Source organism: Atractosteus spatula, chromosome 20, assembly GCF_055471065.1.
Source record: "Atractosteus spatula isolate fAtrSpa1 chromosome 20, fAtrSpa1.hap1, whole genome shotgun sequence".
NCBI lineage: Eukaryota > Metazoa > Chordata > Actinopteri > Semionotiformes > Lepisosteidae > Atractosteus > Atractosteus spatula.
In genome coordinates, this window is record NC_142725.1 from 10,376,770 (window position 1) to 10,403,167 (window position 26,398).

Here is a 26,398-nt window from a genome sequence, read left to right on the forward strand (position 1 = left end):
ACTATTCCCACTAATAAAAACTGTTTCCATGCTTTTATGCCAGCAAATACATACATCGGCCGAGAAGAGAATTTAATTTTTGTGACATTCACCAAAATTAAAAGACATTTGAAAGTAATTATAATAGTAATGTATTTCTACAGTATAACTAACTTTCTTCTTCGTTGATCGTCTTTGGGCTGATCACAAATTACTTTTGTGCCCCAAACCACTGAAACATCTCTTTTTATTTTTTACACTGTACCTGCTCTGAAACACAGTGTCCAGTTAATTTATCCCTTATTATTTTATGTTTTATAAAATATTTTAAATGCCTATTCTATTTGCAAGATGACACAAATAGTCTCTTTTACTCGTTTACTTGTCTCAATTTCTAAGTTATACAGAAGAGTATAAGAAAATATGGACATAAGAGTTTGCAAACAAGAGGAAACCATCTACTGTACTTTATTCAATCTAGTTTGTTGGTTGTTAGTAACTGACCTAAGGATTTCATCTGGATATCATCTGGCAGCAGAAAACACACGTAACCCACCTACCATAATAATTTGAACCCACCAACCCGGGGTCCTGTTGAGCCAACAGTCACGACCATTAACACCATGAGACAGTTGATGATGATGGGATGATGGTGCACGTTGAACTTGTGACCTTTTGTTCTTGAGCTGCATTTCCCTTATAAGAAGGAGTGAGGTGTTCGCTACTCAGGATGAGGTCATACAGAGGTTGTGGGTACTTCACACATCTACTGCTGCTGGGGTCTTAAAGTTGGCAAAAAGCAAGAGTTGGTGTTACTGGAGCAGAAATGGAAGCAGCAGTTCATGCTGCTTTAACATGCATGTATTTCCGCATTCCCTTCTTCATTCTTTATCTTCAATCTTTATTAAATGCAACATTCTGATGGAGTACATTCTACATTGTGGCTGAAGATTGGTTCCATATACAGTATGCAATTCTAAGATACTACCATAAGAAAAAGCCTCCTTGTGTCTCTTTTTTCACTTTTGAGTCTCAACGAACACCAATATTCAGTGCACCGTGGCTCATACTGGGCAACAAAACAAAGGCAAGACTTTAGAAGAAATGCAAAGCCTTTCTGTCTAGCGATAGAACTTTCCCTTCGGAACTTCTAATCATTTCAATTTCTTGCTGAAATGCTAAGTGAAAAATGCAGAGGTTTTAAGATTAAATGCAAGAGAGCTATTGTTAAAAATTAAAGCTCCAGCTCATTCTCAAGATCCATTGTGTAAAAAGTAGCAATCAGGTGCTATGAGTCAAGCTTCTCACACATTTAACCGTAATTACTAAGTTAGACCACTAATCTGCATTAACACACTTCCTGAACTAGAAGGCAAGCTGTTCAAAACTAATAAAGTATAGATACTATACAGCATACAGGTACATTAAAATTAGAGGACTCATAGAACTGATTAAACCAAAAGTGTTTGACCTTACCTTTAACCAAACACCTGTCCAAGAGTATCATTCAGAATTCAGTGCATCTTCAATACTTGAAAATAAAAGGAGAAAGGACAATGACAAGCACTATCATCTTCAAGCTGAAGAAGCACAATGGAAGATAACAGATCTCTTTTCTTTTTATTGAGGAGAGTCAAATGGGCTTTCCATTTTTAGAAAATAAACCAATAACAATATTACAAATAATTAAATTGTTACATCATTCACAGGGTTACAGTCAATGTACATTTATACAGAGTACAGGCCTTCCCGCTTCAGTCACAGTGGTCTGGGCCGGCAGTGCGGTGTGTGCTCCATGAGGGGGCGCTGTGTGGACTGGAGAAAGTGGAAGGAGGACGAACGCTGAGAGAGAGGTCTGTAGGTTGGGGGGCTGGAGAACTGGGCAGATGGACATTGGTGGGCTTACTGTCAAAACAGCAAACAGCTAGGGGAGCTCTTTCACTACACAAAGGCAGGGGGGCCTAAAAAAGGAAGCCATTCTCTACATAGTAGAACTGCAAAAAGCACGTATCCACATGCAGCCACAACCAGAGGGCACGACAAGACAGACCGAAGCCAACAACCCACACAAAAAAATAAACACTGGCTCAGCTTGTTTTTTATGTGTCACACAAGTACAGTGCTGTGGGCCACCATTCAAACTGTTACATTGGCCCAGAGAGCAAAGGTTCCCGAATTCCCCTGTTCTCCTTCCATCCGTCTCCATGACCCCCTTCCCCACACCAAATATGGAGGGATTCCCATAATCTAAACGCTTGTGCCAATTAGTCCTCACTCAACACCATCAGCCGTAAGCACCATCTTTGATGACACTCATATCAGATGGCAATTCTTACATTGCTATTTTAATAATGATGACTGCAGACAGAATTGCGCTTACACTGTCTTAGAGGCAGGTTAACATGGCCAGTGATTTCTAATATATACTGTACACCGCTCTGATGAGTTCAGAGTTTATGAGTGGGTGATCAATGAAGATGGACTACCGGCACACTCCTAATATTAATCCCAGACCAGGTTTCTCAGAATGCCATCAAATCCTAATAAAAAACCCATGCTGTGGCAGACAGCAAGTCTTGAGGGATTCTGAAAACAACCTATTTTCACACTGGGCAAACAACAGCCCATGGTGCTTTTTTTAATAATCAGTGGCATGTCAGACTTTTATTGACTGACTCAAAATTATTAATAATCATTGTAATTTCTCCTCAAGTTTCACAGCACATCGTCGATCGATACTGCTCATGCACACTTTAGGTGATCCTCCAGAGAACGTTCTCTCACCACAACTGTCTTATTTTATTCCTGTACAGACACTCGGTATCATGTGCTATATCCACTCATTTCTAAACTGACGGAAACAACTGCAATTTAGCACCATAAAGTCTTGTTTGGAAAGGGATCTCCCCAGTCAACAAAATTAGTGAGCTAATATGTGCACTATTCACCTGCTTCAATGAAAGATAACCAACCTGGTTAGCTGAAAGAGAATCCGTTCACAACTGCTTCAAAAAGGTATACTAATCTATGAAGAACTGTACAATGTTTATACCTTCATACCATTAAAGCAGTAGATTTTCTGTTGAAAAGGACAGATGTGTATCATGCATTTGAGAAGTGATTTCCAAAGAGAAAAACAACAGATGTAAAAAAAAGTTTGAAACATTTAATCTGTCCTTTGTACATTACAATATAAAAAAAGAAAATGCTAGTGTTTTTATTAAGAGCTTTAGAGCAATTTACAACCTAGACAATGTATTGGCCATTGTATGATTTCTTTTTGAATGCACTTATTCATATACATTCAAAAAGATTAAATCTTTCTCACTTTTGGGATCGTGCTTTAGCCAAACTGTTACAATTGAAACATATTGTGTGTAGATCATAAATCTGCTTAAGTAGAGTCATTTTCTGAGAAACTTCAGGTGGCAAATTCCCCAGTTTTTATTTTTAAACTCATCTTCATTCAAGAGTAAAAGCCCTCATCCAGCAAAGCCTTTTTTTCCTGGACTTCAATATACAGTACACACCAGTAACTTTGTAACATTTGCGGGAAAATCCAGCGATGTGTCACAATCTTTTCCTCTGTTTTTTCATTGTGCTGCAACCCTTGCCAGGAAAAGCAGACTTGAAATGAATTTTCTCATTTTCATCTAGCTGAAAAACGTTAAAACTGTAACATTCCTCTGTGCTTGTTTGAAGTCTAACTTCCATATATCACACATTGATATGCCATTGGAATTAGTTTTCTTTCAGAACAAAACTAGGGGATTGGCTGTAAGACCTTGCAGATATTTCAACTGAAAACGCTCTGTCCATCCAGTGCCTCTCATTTCACAATGTTTCTTGACAGAATGTGTAGGAGATAATGCACATAAACATGACAAAAGCCAAAAATTATCCATGAGGAGAAACACAACTAAATTAAACGATGCACCACCATAATGACAACCCCAAAAGGGAGTTGAAATTAGGGAGGTTTTATGATTTTATATTTGTAATAAACCTGTTTTAGTGTATCTGCTTTGTACTAACAGAGATTAATCAGTCCTAGACAATACAACAAAAATGAGGAAGCCGGCTCAAATACATTTTTAACATGCTTCATTTGAGAATAAAAGCCATCTTTTCAATTTATACAGAAATCGTATGTTCTTGGCATCTTCCATAAAAAAAATGCATTATAGTATTAAGCTGCTATTTTCTCACTGGACCAATTCTTTAGCTGCAGATAGAACTTGTTTGGCAGAATTCTATGTATTGCACTTTTGTTTGCAATATATTTGCAGTTTGAGATATCTGCTGTTGTGTTTTCAATAAACTGTCTGTTTTTTTAATTAAAAACAGACAGAAAAAGCAGCCGCATCCACTACTGTCCATTTGAAGTGGCCATTGTAGAGAGCACCCTAAACTCCAAAAAGAAAATCAATGCATCTGCTTGTTGAACAGCTCTCATGGTAATAGCTGATGTAACTCTGTGGCAAAATCAAAAAATAAAATACACAGCAATGAGATCAACTTGCAGAAGCCATTGACTTTCTATAAATGCCACCCACTGAAGTGTGCAATGCATGCTAACTAGAAAACAAGAGCTCTGAACCAGAAGACCCATAATTTCTTAAGAAACAGACAGCTGCACAAATTGTAGAAAACATATGTGGTCTTGTAATAAAAAGCAAATACTGTATATCCACATGAAGGATTATAAATGAATTATTTTCACTATTGCAGTACTTTATCCCAGTGATTATGCTCAGAAGATTATAAATGAATTGGCCCCCAGTGTTGTAGCCTGTAAAATGCAATGTGCTGCTCTCGTTTGCAAATAAGCACAGGCGAAATATGCAATCTGGAGTGCCACTTCATTCATAACTTCATAACTTGAATGCTCACAGCTAAAAAAGAGCAATAGATTATCCCGAAGCTAAAAACTTCGATCACCTGAGTTCTTCATAGGTGAAAGAACAGTTTATACAGATACATCCAGAATAACCTAGATTAACTTTAGAAATCTTTCAGTCATTTACAATACTGTATAGTATGTGAAGGTATGCACCTCTCTCATGAGACCTTTACATTTAGAGCCACCATACAATTATGAAGTTACACAAGAAGATTAAGTTCTTTTACTGCTGTCAAATAAACTGAATTTTTACATCACCCCTGGAAGAAAACCAACTTCAAATCAAAACCACAGTTTTCTGAGATGTGAGCTATCCACCCTAATCAGTGTACAGTACCAGCCCAAAACTGGGAAACTAAGGTAAGGAAAATACCCTGGTATTCTTGAACGAAAGCATGCATTTTGTTACTGCAAATGATACTGTTTCCTTATAAAAAAAACCAGCCTGCATTAGCAAGCTGTGCTGATGAAACATTCTTGCATACTTTAAATGCATGTTTAAGAAAAAGCTTTACTGTATATATTGTATGTTTTGATGAGCTGGGGTTGGACTAATTCAGCCCAGCCTGACCCACAACACCAGCAGCAGCCTAGCAACGTATTTCTGTGAAATCAATCTTAATGTTGGTTTGTAACAACAGCAACTTCACAGATTTTCTCATGATTATGGTGGAAAAAAATAAACGTTTGACAGAAGATGTAAAAAGGGAACACATAATTGTTTCCGGTTCTTACATTCTGACTGCATTAGAAGATGATTCCAAGGGTTGATCTAATTTTAGAATTACAGAAACAATATATGTTTATGTGTCAGCCAGAGGGCCTGATTGAATTTTATCTGTTCAAGGCCTTTTAATGCAAGCTTGACTATATACTCTTATTTAAAAGCTGTAAATGACCTAAGTGAGAGAATCTACACAAGCAGCAAAGATGATCTCTCATCTTTCAATTCTGACTTTTAATTTCCTTTCAAGATATTCTGTTTAAACAAAAAATGCATCATTTTAAAATACTTAAAAATACGTTAAGTAATACTTAATATTTTTTAAAGTAATTATGATAAAATCATAATTGACCCAGAGGTTCTGTGCACTGTGCAGCTTAAAAAAACAGCTTTTTATAATTATGTTCTGCTTTTATAAATTTTATGGGGGAAAACTAACTCCACTACAGCACTCGAATATTAAGTTATTTTTGATGTATCCAGAACTCTTTAGAAACTCTCTTCCAATTTGAACAGTGTGAACCAGGTACCTTATTCAAATCTGGAAACAGTGTGGCAAGAAGATTCAAGTCTATCCTGCAATAAGAAAAGTGCAGTACAGAAAAACAAAACTATGGGAAGAATCCAGATTGTATGCATCCTGGCTAACTGAAGAACAATCAAGATATTTAGAAAAAAAATATGAACCAAATATAGCAGAATTTTTCAAGAATGGTAACACATTAGCAATAGAAGACGGTCCAACAGTGGATGCTCAGGCTCTTTCTATTTTACAGCAGGTATCGCTACCTTGAAGTTAAATTCAACTAAACTGAAAATAAGGTGTAATAACACAAAAGACATGGGATAATACTGAAGCTGGAAGGATACCCGTCTTTGAACCACATGGGTATCCACTCACAAATCTTTATAAATCCAAAGATGTGAAGAATCAAAGCAAATGATGATATTTTCCAATATCTGTAGTGTATATGATGAGCAAAAAATATAAAGTTATGCAACAACAAACAAAACATGCATTAACACATGAATCAGGACACATTGTAAGATTCAAGCTGTGCAACTGATATTAAAGATATTAAAACATAAATCACTGAACGGACTGCTGGACTGCAAGGTGCAGATGTAGTTTTGGGGCAAGCCCTGGTTGGTGTGGGTAAATTTGACAATTACCATCATCCAGAGCAAATGACAGAACCTTTCGCATAAAAACATTCTGTACAGTCACTTGATCCTTTCTTCTGATACGTAACTTTGAGAACTGCCTGAAAGGGGTGATGTTCATTTTGGAATGGGAAGCATTCTAAAACAATTTTGGAAGAGCTTGTTTATTCAATTTTGGAAGCACATACTGTATTCACAGAACTTTACAGAAGATTTTTGTAGCAAACCTGCTGGAGCCCAAAACCAAGGTGAGGGCCCTGATAAAATCAGAATTTCAGCCCACTCAGTCATTTGAAAATTAGAACTCCTGTACTTGATGGCAGCTTCTTGTTTACCAGAGTATTATTTTCACTGCCCAATGGAAACTTGCCATTGAGTACTGGTCTACTAAATGGCAATTGGCAGGTGGCTCAGAGTTCTGATTATACGCAGACATAAACCAACATCGCTTGGCAACCAGCATATCAGGACTACCCCTGTTTGTTGAGGTGAGTGGGGATCATCATCCTTCAGATTAATATTGTTGGACTTCTTTAAATAAGCGTGGTAGGCTGTTATCCTTCAGTAGAGAATTCTGATGGCCAAATCAGATAAGGTACTCTGCTGCAAATTCATTCTTATCTCACCCCGAAGAAAGCCCTATCAGGCACTGGGGTTTTTGAAGACCTTTCGCATAACAAGGATACTTCAGGATGTACACGGAATACTGAACTACAAAGAACACAGCACTCCTGCGAGCACCTGATAGAAGTGAAAACAGCTTGAGTCCAGTCTTGCTTGTTAAAAAATATTGAATGTTCACTGTTCAAATTGTCTCATCCCTGAAAGTCACAGGGTTAGTCTTTCATGTTTCCCTAAGAATTATCTCAGAGGCTCGAGAGTTTGGGATTCTAGTGTTCTTATTTAGCTACAGCAGAGTTTGCAACCTTCTGATGTTTCCTTTCATGTACCAGTAAGGGTCCTTCATGTTTTTTCAGTTTTCAGTGGCTATCATTGTAATGGAAATCCTCCACCATTTTAATTTCAATTCCCGACATCCCACAGCTAAAATGTACTCTAAACACATTAACAGTGGCATCTCTCTGTTCATCTGCCAGATTTAAGTGTAATTAAAGAATAAGAAAGACAAGTGATTAAAAAAATCACTGGAATTCTCTGAGCAAAAGGTCTCTTTTTGCTTAAAAAGAAAGAATAGCACCATGGCTTTGTTTTTTTTTTCTAAAACCACCAAACAGATTTTTGATTTTCTTTAAATACACAATGAAAAATCTCCTAAAAGTTAAAATCGGTTGAAAGGCAGGGAAAGTTGTTCCACACAATGTTTTAAGAGAAGAGTAGAATTTATCAATTAATGAGGCAAATTAACCATTAACTTTTAAAACTCTGCATCTCCACAATATCCTGTAATGGGTATTCATTCTTGTTTTTATACTGGGAAGATCCCACTTAAATATGGCAGCTTATATATAAGGTTATAAAAACCTTTTGTTTTTGTGCTGGTATGTTAAAGGCAAGTGCCACGATCCCCTCACTGCCTTACAGTGTTGTTGAAGACAAGTCTGTAGTGTATGGACCCTGTTAAAAACTGATCTTACACATTTCCTTCTACTCCAAATCACCCCAGATCTAATAACAACCTTCTTTCCCCTGCACCCTCACCATCCAAGTAAGAAAGGTGCCTAAAGCATCTGAACTCCCTACCATGTAATCTTATGATCATAACAAAAGTATATAAAAAGTACCCTACCACCAAATCTGCAAAGACTTTCCAACCTTGGTAAAAAAAGGAACCGTCCTCTAAACTATTTCAGTCGAAATTACATTTCCGTCTTCATCTGTGGTAATAAAAATCCTAATGCTTCATTATAAAACATTTTTTTTAAAAAAAGGTCAAGTTACTTAAAAAAAACACAAATAATAATCAAAGAAAATGAAAGCTCATCAACACAGTGTTCTGCAAAGTGTTTTGAAGCCAAGCTCCCTGTGAAACCACTCCTAACACAGCATGCTCACAGTCTAGCTCCCTATCTGTAGGAGCTACCTTGTTGTGTGGAAACCATAGAGGCCCGAAAACAGACATGGTAAGGTTCAAAGCAAGAACGGGAATTCATTCTATATCTCGTGAAGACTAAAAATATGTGCACTCAGGGTCCTTCTATGTAAACAATATAGGAAAAGAACACCCAAAACATTTTTATAATTCTCTGGAGAAAGCTGGTATGATGGCATTAACGTCACTGAATCATCATGTTATATTTCAAAAAACAGTTTGAAAAAGAAAAATATTAATATAAGCAAACAATAATGCTTCCTCTCCCCCCGCCCCAAAAAGCACATCTTTTTGAACCAGTTCATCAAATCCTGAAATCGTAATGTAGCCAAGGTCCGGCGTCGGTCTCAGGTCTGCCTGTTAGCGATGACATCAGAAAGTGTCACATGTATCTGATATGTACAGGTTGATGACATCAGAGGTACAAGGGAGGGTTGTTCCATTTGGCAGGCTGTGGTGCATTTAAAAAGAAGGAAGTAAAATCCTGAATCCGGAAAGATGAAATGAAGCAAAGAAAAGATTTATCACAATTTCCACACTGTCAAAGAGAACATTTAAATGTGAGGAAAAAGAAAAATCTTTTTCTGTTGTTTTACAAGTATTTTTTCTATTTAAGTCTCAGAAATAGCTCAAATGGGCAAGTCCTGCCGAGAAGAGGCTCATTTCATGGTTTGAGGGTTCCACAATATTTTTTTCTGCTCGCGGTAACAACCGGGGCATCTTCTTGGTCCTTACAATTCTTCCATGGTTTCTCTTCAGTTGCTGGGATTCAGAAGAGGAAATGTCATCTTACATTTTTTAAAGGCTTAATAATGAAAGCGCAAAGTTCTCAGAGCTGCGTAGTTTGTGTGTGTTGTGTGAAGGGGTTGGATGGGGTGTCCCCAGTTTCGTTTTGTCTTCTTGTGTGTTTTCTCTTAGCCCTTTTAAAGGGTAGCCTTTTCATTCAGTTCTGTATGTATACATATATATATAATCTATATATATTTCCTCAGGTTTTAATTAGCTTTTTCTTTTTTTAGTTTTTCTTTAAAAAAACAAAAAGACAAAGAAACAAACAAAACAAAACCAAAAAAATGAGAAATAAAAACTAAAGACTCGATCTGCTTAAGTTCACCATGAAAGACTTGGCTTTGACAGTCGGCCTACTGTCTTCCTAGTGTTCTGTGCTGGTTGTCAAGGAGATCGGGCTGGGCAAAGTCTTCTTTTAGGGCAGAACGAGGGCTTGAGGAAAGGGAAGAAGGAGAGGATGGGGAAGGGGTTGGAGGACAGGGGGACGTTTGAAAGACAGTGTCACAGGAAGACCAGGCTCAGGGTCCGGCTCCCCCTGTTCTTAAGGTCAAACTTCCACAGACTGGATTTGGTTCATCTGGGCTCGCATCATCTGCACACTATTGAGAATCTTCTTCTGGTGGCCTGCTAGCGTCACGCCCACTCGCAGAATATCACTGCAAAGAGAAAAGGGCAGGCGAGACAAAAAAAGTCATTTTGAGCTGACTGGTTACTACAAAAAAAAAACTCTCGAAGTGATCTTTTACCATTTTCTCATGTTAAGCAAATTGTGAAATATACAATTAACAAAGGTAGTTACTGTATGGAACATCTGGCAATCTCACTTCCAAATTGAAAGGATGCCCAAACGGAGATTAAATCAACATGTCTAGTTCCAAATTTAAATTGGAATAGGATTATTACCCTTTTTTCGTCTCATGGAGGTAATTGCACAATAGCTCAAACTTTATTAAAAAATACTTTTCTACATTTACAGTGTATTATTTCTTGTTTACACTTCTCTTGTAACCAGTGAAGTAACAGAAAGAGAATTCCAAACAAGTAAAAACACAACACTGAGAGTTGGATTTCCTTAAGAAGCAAAGATCGTGTTCTGATGTGCAGACGTTGTTTGCCTAAGTACACTTTTGAGAATGTATTTACAAAGCACAACTGATTAAGGATGGGCACACGAGTCTCTGTCTTGCAATTTTTAGGAGAATTTCACTTTATTAATTATCCCAGTGATCAGGTAGGGAAAGTCATGCACTTACTCCATAGTCATCTGGGAGACCACATCAAAGCTTGTGAATTCAGCATTGGCAAAGTTTTCTTTGTACTGGCCCATTTTGATAGCATCTAGCCACTCATCCACAGTGTTGAAACTGGAGAAGTCAGGGACGCTGCGATCCAGCAAGGGGAGATGAACACTGAAAAGAATAAGAATGGGGTCAACAACCAGCGCTTTTAAAGAAGACATGCTACCAACAGTGAGACCAACAAACTCAGCTTTAGTGAAGAATTTACATCACCTACTTTTTTTACCTTATCGGTTTTAGTTCATATCATATCATGTTTTTTGCTGATTCATTCTTGTTGAATGCAACATTTGTAAGGCACCGACAACAGCAAATCTATAGATTACCTATAGAAATGTTTGAATTGAGAATTGGGACACTATAGAACACTATATAATATACACGTCTACTATTCATAATAATATTGCTTTCATTTTGAATGTTCTCAGACGTAAATGCTTAAACTGACATCTATAACTCTTCCTTAAGAGTTAGCATTGTGTTAACTTGTTTCTTGTTTATGATTGAAGGTGCTTGCCTATATGAAGACTGGCCGACTGCCCCATTAAATTTACCTCAGGCTTGATGGAACTCGTATTCCAGCCAAAAAATGGGTATTGAGCACATTGCCCGAGAATGAGTGAAAGAGCAACACAGAAGTTTTTTTTCAGTGCTGCACATCTCCGAAAATAATGTGTAACCAGCAGGCTTCAATTACTAATTAACTTCCTAACCAGATATTCTCTTGCTGAACTTTAAGTAAGAAGCTATTTTTTTCCACAAATATTTAGTCAGCACATACAAATCTGAAAAGTGAAAACACACAGGAAACAAAACACATCAAAGAATGTTCTCTGAGCAAAAACAAAAATGCAAAGGAATCTATAAAATTCAGTACTTTAGCTTTCCAAAAGTTAAAAACCATTGTTTTTTAAAGCGCTGAAAGTGGCCTATATACATGTTTGCCTCAAGAATCCACCAAAATAACAAATGTGACAAGCTAATTTGTTTTTTACATACCCATTTGGCACCAACAAAAACGAAATGTATGGCACAGATACATTGTGCCATATGGAAAAGAAACATGTAACCAAAGTATTTGACCTCACATTAAAAATAGTGTTGTGTCAGTCATTTTTTTTATGAAAACCAATTTTTAAACCTACGAGCTTGAACCCATGCATCTGTAACCTAATTAAAAGCACATTTGAAATATTGCAGAGTTAAAGTTTTTGTTTATGAGGTTGAAAGCCCCAGGATGGAATTGTTCTAAAAATTCTGCTGAACGCTGGAGTCCTCTTCCTTATTTTATTAAAACCAGCAAATAGAAAAAAAAAATTAAATGGAGAGCATGATCTGAAAAGGCACTGGAAGCATACATCTCATTCATTTACTCAGAGATCCAGTTTGAGCAATTGGCACCAAATGTTTGTATCTTTCAGGCTACTTACAGTTATGTGCCACATGATCTTTAAAAGTGATGCACCTTTTAAATCATGCGTTTTAACTCTCCCTTCCACTCAAGCAACAGAAACCTGAGAAATTCTGTAAAGAAATCCCTGACCAACACACTGGAGATGTATGTTCAAAAGGAAGCTCATGCAAACCGTGGATGTTTACTAACTCACTAACTTCACTATTATTAAGAGATTAATAAGTTGTTTTGAAATTGTAATGGCTTCAAATATGATAATCGTATAGGTTCTTGTTAATGCTTTACAATGTACACTGTTTGTGAGAAACACAGTGCTTCTCTAGTTTCACCACTAATAAGTAAAATCCCTGATGCAGTTGCAGTCTTCTTTATTTGCTGGTCTCACAACAGACTGAATGACTTTTCCTGTGTTATTTGCAGTGTCTGCCAAATTTGTGTGCATCCTTGAAAAACTGTGAGGTCCATAGATTTAAACAGCAACAAAATTTATGCGGACAGACGCCCCACCCTCTCATTCCTCTGTTACCCACTTCAATTACAGAATATTTCCTTATGATTTGTATTATTTTTGGAGTGAGTAATTATTTTTATACCCTCCCAATTCAGGATCACCAACTGTATGTGACTGAGCTTTATGACTGCAACTCCTGCACTGCTCAAAAAAAGCACAAGACATGTGGACATGTTGCTATCACACAGCATGACAGGAGAGATAGTACTGACTGCAAGATTGGAATGTCTCTCACTGATGTCACAGCAAACCTACAGATGCTAAGCAAGCAACAGGAGATTTGAGGAGACTAATCCCAACTCTGCGCTGGCAATGATCAGTGAATTGTGTGCTACCGATTGAGGAACCCCAGGTTCAGGAGGCTAAAACCTTGTGATCGACAACATTGTGTCCACAGGGCTCAACCTGCTTCCAAATAAATGCCTTTTCTGGCTTGAGCACTGAAACAACAAGGATTTTTGTCATATTATTTTTACAGGCCCATTTCTCAGAGAAATTGGCCCCATTCATTAATTTCCTCTATTTTTGTGTTACCATGGAATAAAAAAGTCCTGTGCTGTTCTTCTGCCACCACCTCCATGGCATGTCATTGTACAACAGCTTTCAACCGCCCCTTGCTAGTGAGGAATAAACAAACGAGTCTGGTGGATTTTAACAGAAAAATCTTGTCATAGGATGGAATTGGTTCAATCCACACTTGATGAATGTCATGTGAAGTTCAGGACACCAGAGTTTCAAGGGTTCCTCTGCGAACTGTACATGATGAATGCAGGCTGGATTTAGGCCATGTGCCGCTGCATGCAATTCCTGTCAGCCAGCTTAGTGATTGAGAGTAAGTGAAAGTGATAGGGATCAACAACAATGCATTGTCAATGGAGCAATCAACAGCACAGCTGCCTTGTTCCATTGCTGCCTGTGACTATAATCAGTGCAAGGAGAGAGACAGCGTTTACAAACATGCCTGGTGTCATTCAGCCCCAGAGACCAGGATTTACCTCAAGCTTTAATCTACAGCTGGCTCTAAGTATGTGCACCAGAGAACAACTTTCATCTAAACTAGGCTTTATACCTCTAACAAAGTCAATAATTTCTCTACAGGGCCTCATTCCTGGTGTCAAGAATTTACCTGACAAATAGGTTGTGCTTAGCAATAAATTCATTTTTGGTGGTTTAGCCTAATTTGAATCTAAAGTGTTTAGAAAAGCACTAACAGAAGACAAATAATTTTTTAAAAATGCACGTTTTCACAATATAGACTAACTTCATTTTTTTCCTTATGTGTATTTCTGAGGATGCCGATTGCTAATACCTCTTGATACCTCTTGAGGGTTTACAACACGTACATTTAAAGTGGCTTGAAGATATGAAGATTGTTATTATTTTTGAGCAAGAAAGAACAAAGGTCTTTACAAATAACAGTTATATTACTGTGTGATTTCTGTTTTTGTTTTGCTTTTGCACCGTGAGCTCATTGTAGTACACCACAGATATGTCATGAAAAAGGCAAGGGTGATCCTATCATGAGAAAACTATCCAGCTCACAATCTTTTTAGAAAACACTTTGGCAAGAAGGGCAGCACAGCACAGGGGCACACTGGTTAGCATTGCTACCTCGCAGCACTAGGGCTCTAGATTCAATTCCGAACCTGGGATTTTATCTGCCCGTTTGTACTGTATGTTCTCCCTGTGTTTGTGTAGGTTTATTCTGGCTGCTCACAGTTCAAAGACATGCTAATAGGTTAGTTGGCTTCTGGGACAACTGGTCCTGGTGTGAGTTTGTGTCTGTGTGTGCCCTGTTATGGACAGGCATCCCGTCCAGGATGTATACCCCCCCCCCACAACTCTGTATTGGATAAAGCAATTACAAAATGGATAGACTGAGTTTGGCAAGAGTCTAGTCTCAGTACGGTTCCTCCTCCCCTAGTCTTACCCTGACGACAGAGGGGTCATGGCCTTCAGGCTGTTGGGATTCCGGATCATCTTGTCCAGTGTGTTGACAATCTGTCCGAACTTGGGCCGGTTGTTGCGGTCCTTTTGCCAGCAGTCCAGCATGAGTTGGTGCAGGGCGCTGGGACAGTCCATGGGGGGTGGCAACCGGTAGTCCTGCTCAATGGCATTGATGACCTGTAAAGGACATCACATAGTTTGAGGACCAGCAGCAATGAGAGCCCAGCTTAACCGTGTTTTGCTTTCAATTTACTTCATGTCAGTTAAAATGAATACCATTGCTTCCATTAATAATTTGATAGCTTCAGAACGTTATGCATGGTTTGAAACGGCATCAGTCTATAATTATTACTGATTTTTGTAATATTGCTTTGGTACTATAGATTTCAACAGCAGTTTATTGCCTTTTCTCTGTAATTGAAAATCCTCTCAACACTTCATTTAGATGAATGCGAATCTGAACAGTTAAAAGAAACCAGAGGGAATGTGCCTGTCTGCAAGACATCTGATACTGTAACATGTTTTGCTTTAAAACATCATCAGTGATTTCTTCTACAGAATATGAAGAGGGCTTGGAAGAGTCAAAGTGGTCGTGCAAATTTTATAGTTTTCTGTCCAAAGAGATATACTGTACACTATGTATCCTGTATTCCTTGAAACACTGTGTGTACAGTCTTAATCAAGAAACAGAATTCATTAGTTTAACATTTACACAGCATTCCTGCCCACAGATTCTTTCATTTCCTTTGTTTAAAGAACAATAAAGCAAATGCTTCTGGGAAGTCAAGGATGTGTTGGATCGTACACAAGACATTCTATTGATTCAGCCACTTCATGAATAAACTATGATCATTATCTCAGGCTGAAAGAGACATATGAGTTTCAACTTGCCAAGTCTCAGAAACCGATTAATCACTCCGACACCTCTCCTTTCCTACACCAGCTCATGCAAGTGTGCTCAATGTAAACAAACTAATATTGCTCTTTGAATTCTTTTTAATTAATAGATGTGCAATGGGAACTGTATTGGCGATGTGAGACGAAAGCAAGCTGGTCTCCAAACAAACAGGATGTGAATCAACGCTTGCCTCCAGAAAAGGCTAAAAAATAGCCATATTTAGATGAAGCTAATGGTATCTGCATTTACAGTACATACTGTATATACTGTATGTCTTACAGGCATAATTGAGCCTTAAATATGCCTCTAAATATTATGTATGCAAGTCTAAATCCTTGCATATGCTGTGCTTAAACCATAGCTTGTTTTTCACTATCCTTTGGCCTTTCAGAAACGACAGAGAAGCTTTTTTCTTGTAATTCTTTTTCCACTTTAAATATCCCTTCTGTGGTCATTTCTGTGGCATATAATGGCTAACTGGATAACAAGATTCTCTGAAGGCTGGACTTATACGTCCATCCACTTCACCTGCATGTGCCAGTTTTTTTTTTGTGGAGAAAAAGGATGGTGGGCTCCGTCCCTGCATTGATTATCGTGGCCTTAACGAGATCACTATCAAGAACCGGTACCCTTTGCCTCTAATTCCAGCAGCGCTCGAGTCTGTGCATGGGGCCAAGATCTTCACCAAACTGGATCTACGATGGGCCTATAACCTAATCCGTATTTGGGAAGGGGATGAGTGGAAGACGGCATTTATGACAACCCATGGACATTACGAATATTTGGTCATGCCTTTTGGTTTGGTAAATGCCCCAGCAGTGTTTCAGACTTTTATTAATGATGTTTTTCGTGATCTACTACAAAGGTTTGTCTTGGTATACCTGGATGACATTCTAATTTTTTTTAATACCTTCCAGGATCATGTTCTCCATGTCAGAGTCAAGTCAAGTACTCTCCCGGCTCATTAAGAATAAACTTTATGTCAAACTGGAGAAGTGCACTTTCAATGCTTCTAAGATTCATTTTTTAGGTTACATCATCTCTCCAGAAGGGGTGGAAATGGAATCTAATGTGATAAAGTCTCTGTGATTATGGATTGGCCCACACCCAAGAATCTTAAACACATACAACGGTTTCTCGGCTTTGCTAACTTCTACAGGAGGTTTATTCGAAACTTCAGCTCGGTGGTTGCTCCAATAACCTTCTTAACTCGAAAAGGACCAAGACAAGGTAAATGGACCCCTCAGGCAGAAGAGGCATTTCAGCACCTGAAACACCTATTCACAACGGCCCCCATCCTCAAACACCCTGATCCTTCTTTGCCTTTTGTTGTTGAAGTGGACGCTTCTGGCCATGGTGTGGGTGCTGTTCTCTCTCAACGTCATGGAGAAAAACAGATTCTTCACCCCTGTGCCTTCTTCTCTAAGAAGTTATCCCCTGCACAGATGAACTATGAGGTTGGTAACCGTGAGCTCTTGGCTATTAAGTTGGCATTGGAGGAATGGAGGCACTGGCTAGAGGGTGCTCATCATCCTTTTTTGATTTACACTGATCACAAAAGTGTAAATCAAGTATGGAGTATGTGCAATCGGCCAAACGTCTTTGTCCTCGCCAGGCCAGATGGTCCCTTTTTTTTACCAGATTTAATTTTCTTATCACCTACACTCCAGGCTCTAAGAACATCAAAGCAGATGCTCTCTCATGAATCCACGACCCTCCTGAGGCCAAACTGCTTCCTGAACCCATCATCCCATCTGGTAAATTCCTGGCAGCTGTAAGATGGGACATTGAGGTTATAGTTAGACGCACCTTGGTTGGACAGACGGTACCTCCTCAGTGCCCTCAGGACAACTTATTCGTCTCAAATCCAGTCAGATCTTCAGTTTTACAATGGGGACATGACTCCCGTTTCGCTGGACACCCTGGATTCTGACGTACTTTGGATTTCATCTCCAGAGACTTCTGGTGGCCAACTATGGCCAAATATGTCAAGGAGTATGTCCAGGCCTGCTCTATCTGTTCCCAAATGAAGTCTTCTCGGATGAGGGCGGCAGGCCTTCTTCAACCCTTACCTACCCCCGACCGTCCTTGGACCCACCTCTCAGTTGATTTTATTACTGACCTTCCACCAAGCCAAGGATACACGACAGTTATGGTAGTAGTAGATCGCTTCTCCAAATCTGCCCATTTTATTCCCCTGCCTTCTTTACCTACAGCTCGGGAACTAGCAGAATTGTTCGTACCGCATATCTTCTGTCTTCATGGCATTCCTAAAGATATTGTTTCAGATAGGGGCCCCCAGTTTGTCTCCCAATTTTGGAAGGCCTTCTGTAAGTCGCTGGGTGCTTCAGTCTCGCTTACATCAGCTTATCACCCTCAGGCCAATTGGCAGACGGAACGCATGAATCAAGAACTGCTAACCTACTTACGGACTTATATCTCCTCTATCCATGATAATTGGGTGTCATTGCTTCCATGGGCAGAATATGCTCACAATTCGTTGTATACTGCATCTACTGGCATGTCTCCCTTCAAGTGTGCCTTAGGTTATCAGCCTCCTCTTCTCCCAGACTCCCATCCCGACACGGAGGTCCCATCTGTTCAGGAATATATCGCGAACCTGCAGAACTTCTGGAGAAAGGCCAAAGCCACCCTTCTTCACACCGCAGCTCAGCAGAAGAAAGTGGCGGATCGGCACCATCGAATCCCACCCAGATTTCGACACGGGCAATTTGTTTGGTTGTCTACCCGCAACCTTCCTCTAAAGCAACCTTCTGTCAAGCTTGCTCCCAGGTACATCGGTCCTTTTCGTGTCCTCACCCAGATTACCCCAGTAACTTATCGGCTGGCCTTGCCTCCTACCCTTCGGATCCACCCTACATTCCATGTTTCCCTCCTTAAGCCCTTTCACAGATCCACCCTGTCTAAACCACAACAGAAACCCCCACCGCCTCGAGTAATTGAGGGACTCCCTGCCTGCGCTGTCAATAAGATCCTAGATTCCCGATGGTCTCGTGGATCCCTGCAGTATCTAGTTGATTGGGAAGGCTACGGTCCAGAGGAGCGTTCTTGGGTTCCGGAGAAGGATATTCTGGATCCCAACCTTATCCGGGACTTCCACCTCAACTTTCCTAATTGTCCCGCTAGGGCGTCAGGAACCGCCCGTAGAGGGGGGGGTAATATTACTATCCCTGCCTCCCGGCAACGGAAGAGGCAGAAGAAGGCGTAGTCTTACTTCATTAGTCTACCTATCAGTTTACATATTCACCACCACACCCCCGTCTCATCTTGTACTTAAACACCAGTCTTTTCCTACCTCCTCGCTCAGTATTGGTTTTTTCTTTCGAGCTTCCTAGTTGCGCTACGTCTTCTTCCTCTTTGTGTCTTTCTTGGTTTTCGGACTACGGTTTTTCCCTTTTGACTACGGTTTTTCGGATCACGGCTTGGCTTCGGTACCTACTCCCTGTTTTGGATCTCTGGCTTCCCCTGGACTCTCGGATTGCTCTATCGTCTACGGTTTCGGATCACGGTCTGGCTTCGGTAACTCTTTCCCTGTTTGGATCTCTGGCTTCCCCTGGACTCTTGGCTCGTTTCTTCGACTACTGTTTTCTTTGGATCACGGCTAGGCTTTATCAGCTCCTGCAAGTGGGTTAATTAATTGGTTTTGGTTTCTCTTACCGAATCCCTAACAAACAGTGGTTTTTGCAAGCATGGCAACTGCAGTTTTGTAAGTTGCATCATTCTGATTTCAAACAGAAAAAAATTTTATTTTACACTCCCATTACCAGTATTAGCTAAAAAGAAAAAAAAAGACAATGCGTTGTTATAACAGTTAGGAAAAGGCAAAAGCAGCTAAGCTTTTATACATTTGCATATAGACACTCGATGCAGATCCTCTGTGGGTAAACGAGAAAAGTTAATAGCAGAGAAAATTATACTGCTGCTCCTAGCCTCATTAATTGTGTGATTACTAAACTTCATTCAACTCAAAACCAATTGCATTAACTGATGTTAAACGAAAGACCCACTGGGAAAAAATTATCTCGATTCATCAGTTTGATAAGTGCAGAACTATTGGGTTTCTCTAATTATATTAGCTTTCGTAACTTCAGTTTTTAATCATCATTGATCCAGTTATTTGCTTTCGCTTTTATAACCGACTGGGATCACTGACATGAAAGCTCTGTTGAAATGAAAGCTACATACTGTACGCTGCTGTTTTAAGGTATGTATTTCTGCAGATGACACACTTTTTGACAGATACAGTTACATATTTTAATGAAAGAACTGTGTTTTAAAGTAAACAATGGCACTTTATGAAAACTTTGACTAGGAAATGGATGGCAGAGAAAGTGACATCATAAACTACAATTCCAAATGTACTTTTTGAGAAATCATGTGTCCATTGATAACTACCATTGATGCAAACCAGACACGCTCAATTGGTAATGCATTCTTACCACCATGACAAGGTGCTTCAGAACCATCAAGATTCTAGCTTGAAAAGTACACCAATTTTATTTCCAAATGTTATTCTTGCACATGATCTTGAAATAAGACATAAAAGAGGTTGGCAAGTGAAAAGCTTTTTGTTGCATGTACTGTACTTTTGAACAGAAAACAAATTCTCAAATGCTTACTTTTAGTGCAAAGCATTTGGAAATATATTAAAATTTTAAGATGCAATTGAATTGAAAACAGGAAATTACAAGACCCTTTGAAAACATTGTGAAAGCCCAATTCCTTGTATTCTGAGCTTAATCTTATTTTATAGAATTCAAACTTCGTAATCTAAAAAGTAAAACCGGTAGTTACAAATCTTTTCTATGTTGAAAAAATAGATGATTGAATGTTTGCCAGCTAAGCAACAGATTTTTTGTTTTGAGAAGTAGTGATGATTCAGCAGTTTCTTTCTCCATGGTGTCATCTCACAGTTAGACAATAGACACACTAAGCTCCTCTACCTTAAATGTCAACAGCTTTTAGTAACAGTCATCACTCTGCATATATTAATTTAGAGATGTTAAAAGCTTCCTGTGATTACACCTTAGTCATTTACAGAATGAAACATTACTTTGCAAATATTTATTGTGAAATACACATTTCTGCAAACTGAGAAAGCTTTTAAGCATATTATAAAACATTTCTCATGCACTTAGAAGTGTCATTTATAAATCAAAAACTGAATTCTGAAATAAACAACACTTTCTGGTGCTTTATTTGTGGGTTACTGCTACTGTAAGGAAGGACAGGAAAAAACAGAAAATCAGAGTGAGAAGTGGCAGGACATAAATTATTGAAAAAGTACTTCTTGCCCATCATTTTAATTACTTTGGAGGTACCGAGGGCCTAATTAAGTTTTCCCATGATAGTAACACAAAATGCATAAATGTATGGGGGATAATATAAAGGTTAATTTTTAATTGACAGCCCGGAGACCAGCACGCACAAAAGTGAGGCAAGGGGAATCCAAAACGTTATTCTAATAAGTTAAGGAAAGTGAGACACATTTTGCATGGCAAGACCTCTGGCAGCACATTAAAACCTGGCTCTGACCTTTCATAAGCTTTGGGGACACGTCTCTCCCAACCTGGCTGGGCCAGGAGTTCTCCTCATGAATAACAGCATTCCAGAGGGCTCATTATAGCTTGGCACATTCCAACACATCTCCTCCTGACAGTAGTCACTTATCTCAGGTGAACCAGTGGGGCGGTGGGGTGCAGATGGTCTTGGGATCTTAGAGACTTCCGACATCAAGCCTTCACCTTCATCTGACTGTTACTTCATTGATAGCACCACCCTTCCCTCTATCCTGCTGCTGAGTATTTTAAATGTGTTCCTCATTCAGGTTCTTGCTTCTCCATGTTCCCTATGTTCTCTTGCAAGTATCAAAAATTCCCACCTGCTCAGACACACCATCTATTTTTCTCTTAGGTTTTGGATAAGGCTATCAGGCAGAGCTTTGGAACAAATATTTCCTATTTTTAAGCTAAGAATGGGATCTTTCCATTAAAATTGTATGATTGGTGAATCGTAACTGTTTTTGATTATGTCAAAGTGCCTGGGAACAAGTATAAGAGAATTCCAAGTATAAAGAAAGAGTAAAACTCACAGCCTCTACAGCCAAAATGTGTTTTTTTAAACTTTTCAGTGTAGAATTAACCTCTAACTGTTCCTTTGTGCAGCACTCCAACTCAGCTCAGTGTGATTGTAAAAGAGATGGGCTTTTACAATCACACTGACTACAATTGTTAAGTCAAAAATCATTTGTTTTATTTATTGTAAAAACTGTATAAGCTAACCCTTAGCTATGTTCAGCAGTCTGCATTTCACCAAAAGTAAAAGAAGACCATGCCATTATAGTTCAATTTTTTTATGATACCTTCATTTTGTAGAATCCATTTATGTTTTTTATGACATATTGTAGTAAATTAAAGCATAATACCTCTTTAAACTTTCGAGATTTTACAAGAGATATTGAAGGTAATACAAGAGAGGACTACTTTGAGTCTCTTGAAAGTTCAACACATTCCAGTGTACTCTTCATTACTCAGGAACACTAGGCTCAGTCTTACACAGCTACAATTAATATTCTTAAAAGCAGAGCAGGCCTACACAGGTATAAAAGAGTTTTGCTGAAAACTCAAAACCAAGTCAGTTAATCTTTATCTGAGCCTTACTGGTCTAAAAACTCTCTAAACTGCTAAAATAACCAACTACCAAACAAGGACACATAAATCCTAAAAAAAGGGTTTAAAAAGCAGTTAATGTTTAAAGCCACTAGTTACATGCTAGTTAGTTAACACCTCAGAATAGAGAAGTTAAAACACGCATCTTCTCTAATTTGCTTGTGCTCATCATCATTAGACTGTGGTACATCATTAAATAAATTGGATCACAGCATGATTAGTGTGAAGCCTTAATAGATGTGACCCACAGACAACAGCTCGTCTTGGAAGGCCTACATGCAAGGCCTACTGAGATAATCAGTTAATTTTTGGGATATTGTTTATGGTAAAGAATAAAACAATCCTTATAACTTTAAATCCTCTATTCAGACAGACCTATCCTAAAAGCTATCTTCAGCCACTAGGTGGTGTGTGTCACCTCAAACAAAAACAAAACATCTCGACAAAAAGACTTACTGTACCAGCATTCCTTATTGATCTTGATAACTTTGCATCACCTCTCTAAAACAAATTACAACATTCAGGAAAATAAGCTATACGTTTATTTCTCCTACTTAAATATCAAGAAATGGCCATTTATCTTGCTTATATTTCTTTTTTAAATTGCTTCAAGTTCTCAATACACCATTAGACCTTGTACATATGCCAGACATTGGAATACTCACATCCTGGTTGGTCATGTCCCAGTAAGGTCGCTCTCCGTAGGACATCACCTCCCACATGACTATGCCGTAGCTCCAGACGTCGCTTGCGGATGTGAACTTCCTGTACTGGATCGCTTCAGGAGCTGTCCATCGGATGGGGATCTTCCCTCCCTTCAGCCAAGAAAGCAGAGGAATGATTGCATTTTTCTGTTTTCATCACGGGATGAAAAACACCACACACATAACCAGCCGAGACCAAAAAAAGGAACTGGGAGAAAAGTCACAAAAATATCTGCAGCGATAACATTAAAAAACACTTTTTCTGTAAGCAAAAGGAGAAAAAAGGTAATCAAATCAAAGTCAATGATCCTAACACCTTCTACATTTTCCAGCACGCAGCCTATGAACGATGCAGTTGTGTTCTAAAAGACATAATAAACAGTTCTGCATTAAACCATCTTTCTTGTCAGTTTAGAGTCCTAATGCACAAATTGCCAAGAGTTTTTGGCTTCGACCTCTGCAGAAGAAAACGCTGTCTTTTTCTGCAGTCTGCAGTGCTCACCTTGTTCCAGGAAAACCTACATGTTAGTGGAGTCAATGTAAGGGCCTCTACATGATCAAGTACCAGCCTGTGCCAGATGGTGGCAGGAGACAGGGTAAGAAACCCACAAGAGCTGGGCACTAACCAGGGCGCTGGTATAGGTCGGGTCTGAAGTATCATCCTCCAGGAAGCGGGACAGCCCAAAGTCGGACACCTTGCACACCAGGTTGCTGTTGACCAGGATGTTACGGGCAGCGAGGTCTCGGTGCACATAGTTCATGTCAGAGAGATACTTCATCCCAGCCGCAATGCCACGTAGCATACCAACCAGCTGGATCACTGTGAACTGGCCATCATTTTGCTGAAAGAACAAAAACAACCAACATCATGCTAGGAAAAGGCCAAGTCAACTAAATTATAAGGGTGAAAGGGCTGCTTTTATAATTATTTTTGGACTAAATAATCACCAGATTTCTGTTTTTGATAACCACTGAAATGTACAGTACATTATTTTTTTTTCCTGTGCAACTGTGCTTTTACAAATTAAATATTGTAATCAACACAATTAATAATGATTTGTCACTTCAGTGGAAACTTTTTTCTTTCTTGGGCTCTAATGAATGAACTGGGACTATTGTTAGAAATGATCTGGGCTGTCTTGGCTCCCAGCTAATCAACTGGTGTGACTTCTCTAGTACCTATAGACTCATCATGGTATTATGGAAAAGGTCATGCATTGCCTCCAATCGGTGTTGACCCTGCTGTAATGATCCAGATAGAAAGACACACTTTGAACAAGACTAAATAGAACAATATCCAGAAATCAACACACTCAGTATGATAATGTAATTTATTCTGTTATAAAGACTGGGTTTAGCAGACTTCTCAGGACTTTTCTGAGTTCCTTTTGATCAAGGTTTGGCATTTCACTGTAATTTTAAAAAGCACAGTGATTCATGACAGTTTAAAATGCAACATCACATTTTTTATGTCACTTACTTATTTTGTACCACTTTTTTTAAATCTGTACTTCTTCAAAGATGAAGATGAAGCCTTTCAGTGTACAATGCATTAGGAAAGCATAGTTTTATGGGAGAAGTAATAATTTCATCACATATTCTCATAAGATGTCTTTTGCAATGGGATTTAGTCTTCTTCTGACAATATAGTGCCACGTTTTTCAAGGAACATGTCATGCCTTGCCAAAATCTTTATTATCCATCTTTCTTATGTGATGATATATACAGTACATCAGTATTTAAACTTAAAGTAGATGGACATCACATTTTTACTTAACTATTTCATTTTAAATCTTAAAATATTGTTTAATTCTAATCAATTTTAATACAGCTGTAAAGATGAATCTCACATTTCTGGAAATATGAAAAATACATGCATCATGTCAGCCCCTGTGATTGGTTTGCATGTTCTTTGCAGCTATTCATACTCTTCTATGGCTGGTGTATGTGACACACTAGCTCTTGAACACTCTTACACTAATCAGTTTGATTTCTGCATCTTTCCTTTACCTAGAATACAAAATCAGGCTTTTGAAGTGCATATTATATTGTTACCTTACTTAGAAATGTTCAACTTCTCATAAATTTAGGAGCTTCCTGTACAATAAAAGTGCTTAATAGTCAGTTCATTATATAGGGTGTAGCTTCAAGTGTTTTTATACACACTATAACCCTGCTGGTTACTTGAGTTTATTTTCTATCCATTGTTAAGTCTACTGTCACTATGATTTGTTGAGACTGAACTAATTGCATGATTTATCATGAAATCAGCACTAAAAATCAAACCTCATTCATGCAAATCAAAATTTCTAGCTTCACGTTTTGACTTTGGGAAAATCTGGGAAAGCTCTTTTTAATCCTGGTTATAGTACATAGTTCTAAATTTGGGTCTGACCTTCACTCATGCATCCCTTCCGAACAGTTAGCAAACGTGAGGAATGCTGTGTCAGACATGAATACCCTCAGATTTCACATCTGGACCAGCAGAATGCTTCAATCCCACTGTGTTTTCCAGCTGCACCAGCACTACAGGGAATTGGGATAAATTATAAATAACACTAAAGCCCAGGGAGGATTCATAGAGCCCTTGGGGAATTTGGAAAGAGTGCCAGTGTCTCTCTCAAGAGACCACAGAGGCAACAGAGTTTCTTTCCATTTCTACCAATGCTGTTCCCTCTCTCGCACTGTGATTCAGCTTTGCTTCCTCAGCCATCAATCTTTCACTGCTCACAAAAAGATTTCAAATCATAGTGCTGCTGCTGTGTAATTTCTCATCATGTTTTATATGCCTAGGCAATAAAGGACCATCCATTATTCATAAGACTAATATCCTGCATGAACAAAACACACTTCTGGATAGGGGAATACTTCAGCAGTAGAGGTCTGTCACAGGATGTGGGCACAAAGGTCTCAAAGCAGCCAGAATACAAACAGCATGAGAAAGACAAGGAAACCATGATATTACACCTTGTTGATCTGCTTGCCTATTTTTGAGCACATTAAACCTGTGACAGGCTGATTTCTTTAAGAGTGATCTTTATAAACAAGTACAACTGATCATTAGAACCAATTGAGCTCATCTGTATAATCCTCACATCAGCACGAGACAGAAAGCTTCAGAGCTTCCCTGTGAAATGTGGACTGGTGAGTATCTGTCATTTTCAATAATAACGACAGGGTGTACAGCAGAGCTATCATTGATTGGAGAAGCAATATGGCTCTTGCCGACAATAATACAAGTTCGCAGGTACTTGGCAACTTGTTTATTGCTGTAGTGTCAACACCCATTGGAGGAAATGCATGACCTTCACCAATGTCACAATGAGTC

The 26,398-nt window shown here is 38.8% G+C and overlaps 1 protein-coding gene across 5 annotated transcripts in view; it reads right to left on the bottom strand.

Annotated features, from left to right (window-relative positions):
* Positions 1–1,585: 1,585 nt before the first annotated feature.
* LOC148817507 (ephrin type-B receptor 2) overlaps positions 1,586–26,398 on the bottom strand; it is a 119,762-nt gene continuing 94,949 nt past the window's right edge. For all 5 annotated transcript variants that reach the window (XM_088938103.1, XM_088938106.1, XM_088938108.1 and 2 more), the window contains 5 exons: positions 23,697–23,912; positions 23,032–23,181; positions 14,763–14,956; positions 10,863–11,018; positions 1,586–10,265 (listed from right to left, as the gene is read on the bottom strand). In XM_088938103.1, the coding sequence (XP_088794229.1) occupies positions 10,157–10,265; positions 10,863–11,018; positions 14,763–14,956; positions 23,032–23,181; positions 23,697–23,912 (825 nt within the window). In that variant the 3' untranslated portion in view covers positions 1,586–10,156. The remainder of the gene's footprint in view (positions 10,266–10,862; positions 11,019–14,762; positions 14,957–23,031; positions 23,182–23,696; positions 23,913–26,398) is intronic.